At 37.5% G+C, this 11,363-nt stretch overlaps 1 protein-coding gene across 4 annotated transcripts in view; it reads left to right on the top strand.

The window, feature by feature from the left end:
• Positions 1-397: 397 nt before the first annotated feature.
• The window catches only part of LOC116846749, a 41,019-nt gene continuing 30,053 nt past the window's right edge, over positions 398-11,363 (top strand). Inside the window, exon 1 of one of the 4 annotated variants that reach the window (XM_032820988.1) lies at positions 398-1,639. In XM_032820988.1, the coding sequence (XP_032676879.1) occupies positions 1,566-1,639 (74 nt within the window). In that variant the 5' untranslated portion in view covers positions 398-1,565. Of the gene's footprint in view, positions 1,640-5,477; positions 5,942-6,010; positions 6,393-11,363 lie in introns of those variants that run through there. The other 3 variants (XM_032820989.1, XM_032820991.1, XM_032820990.1) reach the window with 3 other exon arrangements.

Raw genomic sequence — 11,363 nt, 5'->3', positions numbered from 1 at the left:
AAATAATTAATAATAATTAATTGAATAATAAATAATTATTCTCTTTTTAGTATTGACAATTTTTATAAAATATCAAAATTCCAAAAGGCAAAAAAAAGTAAAATATATCAATTGTATACACTGAGTGAAAAATATTTAAGAAAAAAAATATAAATCGTGATAAGCACTAATAATATATTTATTTATACTAGTATAACATATTTTTTAAATATAAAAATATACATTGTCTTAAAATTTTATTTTGAAACTTTACTTGAAATTTTTTTTGAAGTTTTTCATAAAAGCGCGATTATTTATTCTATTAAAATAAAATAGATATAGTAAAATAGAAAGAATATAGATTTATGTAAATATGTTATTATTATTCACTATTTTTTATTTTTTAGATATTTTTTCTCTCAGTGTATCTAATAAAGTGACGTACCACGCAACACAGATTTAAATTAGAATTCAATACAATAATAAATAGTCTTTTAAAAAAACAGAAGCAAAAATAAGAATTATTATTGGACGTGCAAATTAACATTTGCGACAATCGTACCAAATTTTGATGGCGGCATTCATAATTGTGAATCGTATAAAAATCTTATATTGACAGTAGAATTGATCATAGATACGTATTTATGGATTATCAGTCGGCTATTTATATCATTATTCTTCGTTTTGTTGTATCAAATAAGCACAAGTGCAAATTGACGTGTAATTAGGGACTCGCGAAGCCATGATTATTTGTCAAATGATGATGGATTATGAATGCCAGCCAAAATTCCAACCGGACGTCTACTTCATCCTCATTAGGTTCGTTAAGCGTCTATCTCAAAATTGGAAATACCTTGTACAATATTTCATTTCACATACCTGCATGTATATGATGTATCGGTGCACGTGTCCTTCGCCCTAGATTTCCGATACAACATCCTCACTTCGTCACGACACTCGCGCGCTGACACTAGCATTGATAGCCGTATAGATTCGATTGAAAAGAGATACGTGTTAATTAATATAACGCGGCGCCGACGAGAGCTCGATTAAATATTTCAAGAGCGAACGGGAATATGACAACGAACGCACCAACACGTGTAAGCACTTGGCGGTATATATATACACTCGCCGGCTCGAGATGTATTGATATGACGCCGCGACACGTGCGCGACGCGCGAGGACAAGTGCGATCTTCTAGAGGTTCCTACGAAAGTGCTACTGACAGCTTCCGGAATGTACTACTTTCACTCACGTCCCGCCTAGTCCCCTCCCCCCGCGCCGCACCTTCCCACCGGGCGATACGCTCACCCGATTGACGCGCGATGACGTAAGCCTTTTTTCTCATTGTTGTGAGAATCTCGCGGCGAGATAGCGGCGTAATAGAGTCGTTGCGTCCGGCGGACGACAGATAGTACGACGCGGAGTATCGGAGCGTTTAATATTCATTCGCGTAAATTCCTGAAATATTGAATCGGCTTTTCGCGGTAGCATGGCGTCCATTAACACGTGTTCCTCCGATTGGTATTGCGCGAGTGTCAGTGCTATGTCACCAGCGGGTTTCGGAGTGCCACGACGGAGTAGCGATGTTGGATCAGGAAGTCAGGACGGAAGAAACAAAGGTGCCGGGATGCCTCATCGATTCATCGTATATTTACAAGTACGTCAAATTGTTTATTCTATACAGAAAGTTTCTCATATTATAATCTCGACGTTTAACGAATCTCAGCGAGAACGAAGAGATATTTGAGTCAAAATATAGATTAATATTTATAATCCATTAATATTTATTAAATAATCTTAGCTTTACGAATCTTTAATTGTCAGTGGTTGTATGAGAAATATTATTTTTTTTATATCTTTGTTTCACAGTTTATACAGTTTATACAGCAATTTGCTGTATTGCAGTTAAGAATAAATATTAAATGCAAGTAGAACGTTCAGAGATAATCAAATTTTAAGTAATTCTGAAATCTTTTATAAATATAACATGGAGAAAACAATAAATTATTTCTATCTAGAAGTTCTGTTGCATATTTCTCATACACAAGAAATACGAGAGAGCAGATTAAATATATTTTACGATTCGAAGAATATTATTAGACGCACAAATAAGCATTTGCAAAACTTATATGAGATTTTAAAGCTGGCATTTATTATAAATTATTTATGAACTATGAATAAAAGCATGATTAGCTACAAGTTCTTATACATAGACATTCAGCTATTTGAATTTGCAAGGTTAATGTATAAGAAAGATTTTGATTCAATGCATCTTCTCACTTACATGATTAATATGGAAAAAATATTTCAACTGCTTTTTATCTCAAGTAAATAATTGATTCAAATAGCTGAATGTCTATGTATAAGAACTTGTAGCTAATCATGCTTTTAATCATAGTTCATAAATAATTTATAATAAATGCCAGCTTTAAAATCTCATATAAGTTTTACAAATGCTTATTTGTGCGTCTAATAATATTCTTCGAATCGTAAAATATATTTAATCTGCTTCTTTTCATTTTTTGTTTAGTCTTGTTTTTGTGTACCGCATGCAAGTTTAAAACTATTGTTCTGAACAATATTATTAGATATATAACTATTATTTTTACAATTTATTTTTCTTGTCTCCTTCCTTTTAAATTTTGAAATTCTATTAAAATTTCTAACATAAACATTAAGAGGATTATGAATAAAGTATGATTTCTTGTCACAAGAATAATTTCTTCTTATGGTAATGAGAAGGATCGGAATCAATTATTAACTCATATGAAGTACTTAATATTTCCTTATCTCACTTACTGCATTTGCAGATGGAATAAGTCATGCATTTAATATTTATCCTTAACTGCAATTTGCTGATTTCAGTGAAGAATAAATATTAAATAGTAGAACGTTGAGAGATAATTGAATTTTAAATAATTCTGAAGCCTTTGTTTAAATATAACATGGAGAAAAACAATAAATCATTTTTAACATCGAGTTAAGACAAGAACTTGCCTCAATATAATGTTATAATGATTCTTTAAATTTGACGGAATTTGCAAGGTTAATGTATAAGAAAGATTTTGATTCAATGCATCTTCTCACTTACATGATTAATATGGAACAAATATTTCAACTGCTTTTTATCTCAAGTAAATAATTATCAACTAAAAATACAAAATGCCCAGACACACACACATACCTAATCCTAGATATTCTTATTGTTTTAGTTTAAATACGAGTATTTAAACATTTAAACTTTTAACATAATATATATCCAAGGTGAGTCACTTAATATTAGATTCTATATCTCTTTTGTTTAATATATTAGAGAGAAATGTTTAAACAATAAGTGGTTTGAAGAGATAAATATTATGCCAATCAGACCTTTTCCAACCACACATTTTTTCTAATTTTCTTTAAAACTTATTCCTTATACATTTTTTTCTAATATAATAAATAACAGAAATATTCTAAAATTCTAACGTTAAGTAACACCCTATATACATATTCTGTATATATATATATATATATATATATATATATACACATTCTATGTTAAAAATCTAAATGTTTATTTATATTTAAAGATAAAAATTTTTGTGGTTTAATGGCAATAACCATTGAGTCTCAGCCTTCCTCAAGGATATTTCTGGCTATTTAACATAAAAAACAATAAGAATGTTTAGGTTAGATACGTGTTTAGAATTGGTGTTTTTACCTTCTTGATTTTATAAAGAGATATCATAGAGAAGGAGAGTCATATATTATGAATTGTCCCTGTGAATGTGAATGCACAATCGTAAATGCCTAAAAAACAAGATAGATACAGGGTCGGTTAGTAAATCGGTTGAACGATCGCAAGAACTTCGTGTATGTTACTGCCGTTATCTCTCGCGCGTTTAATACGCGCTTTATGCATAATGCGTCCGCGCAATACATTTTAATTGTGCAAAAACATTAACAGACAGTTATTTACCTTTGATAATTATGTATACATTCTCGTGTATGAGAAACAGTGCCGCCCTGTTACAACCATTGAATATGCGTGTATAGGTTATCGTGCTGTTGCACTCTCGATTCCCACTGTGTAGTGGCTGTTGTACATATATTTTACCAAAATATCGTTTTCGCGATTAGCCTCGTCAGTCAGATTTTACAGGCGATTATACATTCCGCTCGCGCGCTGACTCCGCGAACGAAAAAGTTTCGTTACGTCGACATGTTGCACGTATAGTAAGTCGCAAAACGATTTAAACACGATGAACTTCAGAGCGTAGGCGATGGCGTAATTCGTTCTCCTATTTAGGCTACGCTCTAAAGTTCATTGTGTTTAAACCGTTTTGCGACTTACTGTACCAGAAATTGGCGCCACACGGCGGCGTCATTTTCTCGCTGAGTTGTAAGCTCGTCGATAACATCCCAGATAACATGCATGTCTAAAAGATGTCAAAAGATATTTAAAAGATATCTTGTGCAACATTTTGTTGCATAAGACGTCTTTTAGATATCTTTTCGACATCTTTTAGACATGCATGTTATCTGGGATAGAGCTTGGACATATAGAAAAACTTAAGTAATAAGGAAATTGATCAATCACAATCGATTATTCTTCAATCATAAAGAGAATTGTTCACTGTGATTGGTCAATTTTCTTACTGCTTACGTTTTTCAGTGTGTTTGCGGCCATACACTCGCAACAGGAGCGGAGCCTTACCGGTACATTGAAGCAGCGTCTCATTTCTCGTCCGTCTCGGGGCAGACGTCCGGGTTGTCACAATATTCCTATTAAATTATGGCTCGAGAACTGCAATCGAAATGGACGAATCAAGTAAGGCAGAGCCAATAGATTCGTTTTTTGTAGCTGAACTGGCTGCACTGACTTGCACCGGTTTTCTTTCTCTCTCAGTTCCATACTAAAGTCTAGGGCCTCTATTCTTGAAATTTTTGCGTATACGTAATTTTAATTGCGCAGCTATTTTATAGTATGATTAAACCTGCGCAGTAAAACTTACATATACGCAACTATTTCAAGAATAGGGGCCCTGTTCTTTGTAGCTGCACTGCTGAACCAGTTAAGCAATAAGTTAGAATGCGAAAACATACTTGTCTCACTTCAATTTATTGTACCAGTTCAGCAGTGCAGCTACAAAGAACATGCCGTATGTTACAGCTACATACCCATTTCTTTTTGAGTCTCGGAAGCGCGCGTACACCAGTTCAATTAGACAAAGACAAACACAGACTTAAAACATAGATAACCTGATGGGTCCGATGGGATCGTAATCTTCAATCTATAGTCCGGTATGAGCATAACGGTCGGCGGAGAGCAAGAAAGCGCGCGTCTTCCGCTCGGCTCGGCGTCGCGCGCCCTCGCGTTCGTTCGCATTCGCGAGGCGAGTGCAGAACGCGCCCTTTCGATTGCGGCGCGCGCACGCTTGCGCGCCGCGCCGGCCAATCGCGGCGCGGGTGGTAGAGGGTGCTCCGATCGATGCGCCCGCTTCAGCAGTCGCGGAGTGCGACGGTGGCGGCCGAGTGTCCGCGTTGTAATGGTACGGTTCGCGCGACTCGATTCGGTTCGGCGTGGCGCGGCGCCTGGCGACACCATCGCTCGCCGTGAACCCGGCAAGCAAGGTAGACCGCGACACTGTCCTTATCATAGTGTATTATCCGAGTGTTGCCGGCCTGCTACCGCCCGTGCACTTTCCGCTCGTTCATCTGTTCTGTTCCGTTCCCAATCGCACGCGCTCGCCTTCGCTCGTTCTTTATCACGACAGTGATAGCCGGTTCACCGCCCTCCGCAGCGCTCTTTTTGTTTATCTGCTCGATGGTCTATAACGCTCTTCGTCGAGATCATCGCGATATGAGCGTGAGACGATCGCGGCTCGCGGCCGGCAATCAGTGCTGCCAGAAGAGTCGCGTCGGCGAGGCAACGCGGCCAAGCAGCAGGACGTCGCGTGGATCTCCAGCGTTAATTGTAAGTGACTTGCTTTTTTCTCTTTCTCCCTCTCTCTCGTCCTCCTCTCTCCGATCGCTCTCACCGCGCGCTCGCGAGTAGGGCGACTCGCGTCGGCGAAGCGCGTCGCCACGGCAGGGGTTACTCCGTCAAACGGGGGTGTGCGCTCCGCTTCGACGTGCGCGATACCAGTGATACGCGGTGCAAGGTGCGCGAGGGTCGCGCCGCTGCACCCCGAGGTCGGTGTACCGTGCTCCACGACGTCGACGAGGACGAGTTACGCTCGATACCTTTATTTTCGCCTTTCACTCGACCTCCCGCGCCGAGGCTGGGCTCTCTCGGAACGCATTTTTTGCGTGAATTCACAGCCGCGCTCCGCGCGTTTGCATCGGTGCTAAATCGTTGAGCGTTCGACGTTTTCTCAACGGAAGGAAGAATAAGTGCACGAGGGAATGTAGGACTCGCAAGCGAGGTAATGTAAGCACAGGAGATAGGAACGCGAGATTTGTGCCTGTTGGCCTTGAGAAGACTGAACGGTCTTTAAGGAATTCAGACATTTTGGGAAGCTCTAGACTCGAGAGGCACAACCGGAGGCATTCTAGAGAAGCGTGTTTTACTCTGATCGCTCGTTCCAACCTGATCATTTATTATTCACGCTAAAACGACGTTGCAGAGTAGTGAGCGCTTTACATTATCTAATAAAGGTTAGATTGCGGGCAGTTACGTTAAACATTAAATGCGCGGCCAGACTGCAGTCTATGCCTATGATTGTATAGCTGTGTTTTGTACTTACAAAGTACGCTTCGTTCTATTATTTTTGAAGAAATTCAGATATTGTGGAAATCTCTAGATTCGTGAGGCATTCTAACCCAAACAAACTTCCAAAAGACATCTCAAAGACGTGTAATGTCTGAATAAAATAGGACGTCTTTTGCTCTTTAAAATATTTTTTAGAAATTTGTAGAATTTCTGAAGAATAACTGTTTTTCAATGGGTGCTCGTTCAAAATTGATTTTTTGTTATTTATGCTAAGGCGACGTTGCGCAGTGAACACTTTACATGATCTAATAAGGGTTAGATTGCAGACGGTTATATTGAATGCACAGTTAGACTACGTCTATGATTGCAGCCTTGTGCCTTATAAAGTTGAATGCTTCATCCTATTATTCTTTAAAAAATTCAGGCATTTTGGAGATCTCTAGACTCGCGAGGCATTCCGGAGGCATTCTAACCCAGACAACATAAACTTCTAAAAGACGTCTAAATAAAATAGGGCATCTTTTGGACGACTAAAGACATTTTTTACAATTTGTGCTGTCTGGAAGAGAATTGTGTTTTCCTCTAATCGCTCACTCAAAACTACTCTTTTGCTATTTACGCTAAAGTGTCGCACAGTGAGCGCTTTGTATGATCTAATAACTGTTAGATTGCAGGCAATTACATTTAACATAAAATATGCGGTATAGGGTATAGTCTATGTTTATGATTGTACAGTCATGTGTCTCGCCTGCAAAGTTAGATGTTTTATTCGAGAGGGTTGTACACGCGTCACGCTTTCCTCATGTATTTTTAATTTCGTGCGCCAATAAAAAACGAGGCTTTAAGAACGAACGTTGGACATTTTTGTTATTCTGTGAGTCAAGGTTGCATTTGGCGACGCTTGATTTTTCTTTCTCTCTTTCTTCTGCCTCTCGATTCCCAATTTCCCAACTTCTCCCAATCATACAAAATACATGTCTGCGAGAAGGGTGCTTAATACACTTTTAATTGGAAGAAGATTGGGAGTCGTTGCCGGAACTCGTTGCCAACGCTATTAATCAGCTTCCTTCTATTTCCGGAATTGTAAATTGCTGCGTATGTTTGACTGATTGCACAGCAATAACAAAGTGTCCTACGTTTTTTCAACTGTTGCCAGGATTTTCATGTTGTTTTCCGTGATTTCGGGTCTGCTATTAGTTTCCTACGATCGGCAATCACGCCTTTTCCGGGCTCAGATTAGCCTTCGTACGGTTAGTTTGTAGGATAAGCTTCGTTACGTTGGCGATATGGTCAGTTAAATCGCGCGGTAATTAACCTTTTACTCGCGTAATCGTCCGTATCGACGGTGTATTAAAAGAAAATATCATTTATTCCGTTTACTGTTATGAAACGTTGCGCGACAGAAAATATTCGCGAAAGCACCTAAAATATTGCATAATGTATCTTTATTTAATATATATATAGTATAAACTCGGCAATAAATCAACGCTTTTAACGCGAGCTGAAAATATCGTCTCGCGTGAACGTTCTCACGGTAATGCACATTTATTTCGTTCTTTGTCGTAAATGCAATAAAGACGCCAAATACGTGTGTGCGGTTTATAATACAATAAAAAATTGCGGCAGCTGATTCAGCTGTTTAAACATATTCGGAGTTAATAGCATCGACGAATGCGGCCTTCGCGCAATTGAAAGTAACCACACCAGGACACAACTACCTAACTCTGGACATTCTTACTGTTGATCTTTAAATGCGAATATTTGAACTTCCAATATAGAAAATACACACACATACACGTAGGGAATTTTATAGTAAAGATTGTTATAGAATTTTATAACCGAGAAATAAATCGATATTCTGCAATAATTCACTGTCCTTTTATTTCACATGTGCTATTTATATTTCAAAGACTGAAATGTACTATTAAAACATTTACTATGTTTCTGGCAAAATTTGTTATGTTTCTAAAATAAGAAAAAATATTTAAAAAATGATAAATATTTATTTAGTACTAATAACATATTTACTTTTTAAATCTCTATTTTTTACCTAGATAAAATAAATAATTGCTTTCATGAAAAATTAAGAGAGATTTTCTCAAGAGAGGTTTTGAGGAGATGTATATTCGCTTATTTAAAAAATACTTTATATTAATGTAACTAAATGTGTGTTATTAGTATCTACCGAATAAAGATCTTTTATTTCTTAGATATTTTTCTCTTAGTGTAGCAATATTAGAAATTTATTGTAGCAAGATATACCATACTGATAGTCTATTTCTGGACTATTAAAAACGTAGTAAGATTGAAAAGAATTTATATAAAAAAAACCATAATATTCTTGTACATATGTTGAATATATTCTTTATTAGAAGTTTAAATATTCGTGTTTCACAAAGGCAAAACAATAAGAATATCCATAATTAGGTACCAGTGTTATTAAGTTAAGTGTTATTGTTCAAGTATTTTTATCTAAAAATAATTAAATTCTGTACATGTGTGATACGCGTATGAGAGGAAAAAAGAGAATATGCATAAAAATTAAAAGGACAAGGGCAACAACTGCGTACAAAGCAGACGTAGACGCATAATTACAGTCGTGAGCAATTAAATTAAGCATGCTCGGAGTAATTCTCAGTAATTACGCTGAATGTCGAAGTCGTTATGATATCGCAAGCAAGAGTTGAATAACGTTGTTATCGAGCCGCGACGTCTTCCTACAGATATATACATATCTCCGACGTACTACTTCATCCAGTATTAAGGGCGAAGTTCCCTTAAGGACTTCTCTTTGATATGTTTGCCCCGACATGCTTTATTCGTATTTATCGTCGTTGCGTTCACGTAGTGCGGCGTACACCATGCGACATAGCAGTCTTAACACTTATTAGGCCTAGTTCCGAGCGAATTTCTCGATTACGTGTGTACTGTGATGTGTGTACAGTACAGTGAGTTATGAAACAATTTAGATACAATGAAATTGGGGGCTCGCTAAACTGTCAAAATTGAGAACCACGACAGACTTATGTAATAATAATATAACGAATAATATAATAAAGAAATAACGCTAAATAACAATAAACAACAATGATAATAATTAATACTTCAATTATTGGGCAAGTCCATCAATAATGACTCTCAATTTGTACACTCTGGTGAGCTTTTAGCTTCATTGTGTCTAAACTACAATCCACTGCACGTATTCGTGCATGACTGTTGATTATTCCAACAGAGCCGCTTTCACGAAATAATCAACAGTTATCATGCACGAATATGTCGACATATTGCGCGCAGTCGAGAAATTTATTTGATGCTAGAACTAGTGGATGTTAACGCTCAAATGACAAAATGGAATTAACGGTGTGTATTTTTCAGCGCAATCCATCGAAACTTTCGTGATACGTTTACGTCAAAGTCAAATACTGAAAAAAATCGTTTAACGTTAAAAAAAAGTTCGTACTTTTTAATCGCTGCTTATTTATCCTGCAAATTTTGATATGCGGATAAGAAAAAACTCAAGAAATGTATGGACAGTTGAAATGTATGTATAATTGGAATTATATATGATTTCTCTTGTTATTCATGTTTCATAATTTCACTTTGTTGTTTAAGGGTTGTGCCGTTATTATACCGATTGTTTGTATGTACAATGGATACTTTTCTACATCACGTTTGCCACTTCCCCGCCTTTCATCCTCAGCGTACTTCATTAATCCTTTCAGTCCCAAGAGTGAAATTTTGAATTTATTTATATTATTAGGGTATTTCTATGACTTAGAATATATACAAAATTCAAAAATACATACAAAAAATTTGTTCAAAAATTTGCCATTTTCAAAAAACAAAGCAAAATTTGCAAGATTTGCAATTACTTGAAGCTTCGTAATGGAGAATAGAACATCCACAATCGTATGGTGTCGGACTGAATCACTTAGCAAGAGCGGGGGAAAAAATAGAGCGGCAAAACCTGACCCACACAATTGTGGATATAGGGACTAAAAGGTTTAATATGTATTTATTGTCACTGGGTTTTTGCGTTGTGCGTAGCGTACGAAGATAGAGACAGGCAGGCGTTCGTTATGCGGCCGACGGAGTCGAGTAATTAGAGAGTTTTTTTGCAATATCGTGTCTCAAATAACGCTCAAGTACGTTCCGATATTTAGTATCGATATTTTAGATCTATAGGTAACGCAAACTATATATTCACAATACTGACAGTGAATATCGGAACATACTTTAACGTTACCGTATCTGGAAGACGGTATTGTAAAAACTTCCCCTATTTTCTATCGAGCCGCGACTATAGTATCGGCCCTCTCTCAGACGAGCGACGCGCTACGTCAAGCGGTATTAAGGGCACAATCCCTTCCGTCGACGACTTCCCTTCGTCGACGCATTCGATGATAGCGCGCGGGGGGAGAGGCGCGGCAAAAAATAAATCATCCGTCGTCGCCGCGGCCGCAGCCGCAAACGTCGCCGTCGATATCAAGCGGGGACGGTTTAGTGACCGATTTTCTCGTGACCCGCTTTACGTAATCCCGACGGGTGAATGCTTGCGCGACGAACGGACACTAGATAAAGGGACTCTGAGATAAGAGGATTAAGTGTCGTCTATGTGCAGCGCGGAAAAGAGAGAGAGAGAGAGAGAGAGAGAGAGAGAGAGAGAGAGAGAGAGAGAGAGAGA

The sequence above is a fragment of the Odontomachus brunneus genome, unplaced genomic scaffold (assembly GCF_010583005.1).
Source record: "Odontomachus brunneus isolate Ranch 3 - 2012 unplaced genomic scaffold, Obru_v1 Obru_scaffold_069, whole genome shotgun sequence".
Taxonomy (NCBI): domain Eukaryota; kingdom Metazoa; phylum Arthropoda; class Insecta; order Hymenoptera; family Formicidae; genus Odontomachus; species Odontomachus brunneus.
The sequence above is the reverse complement of the archived record's forward strand: the minus strand, read 5'-3'. Positions and strand labels throughout refer to the sequence as shown.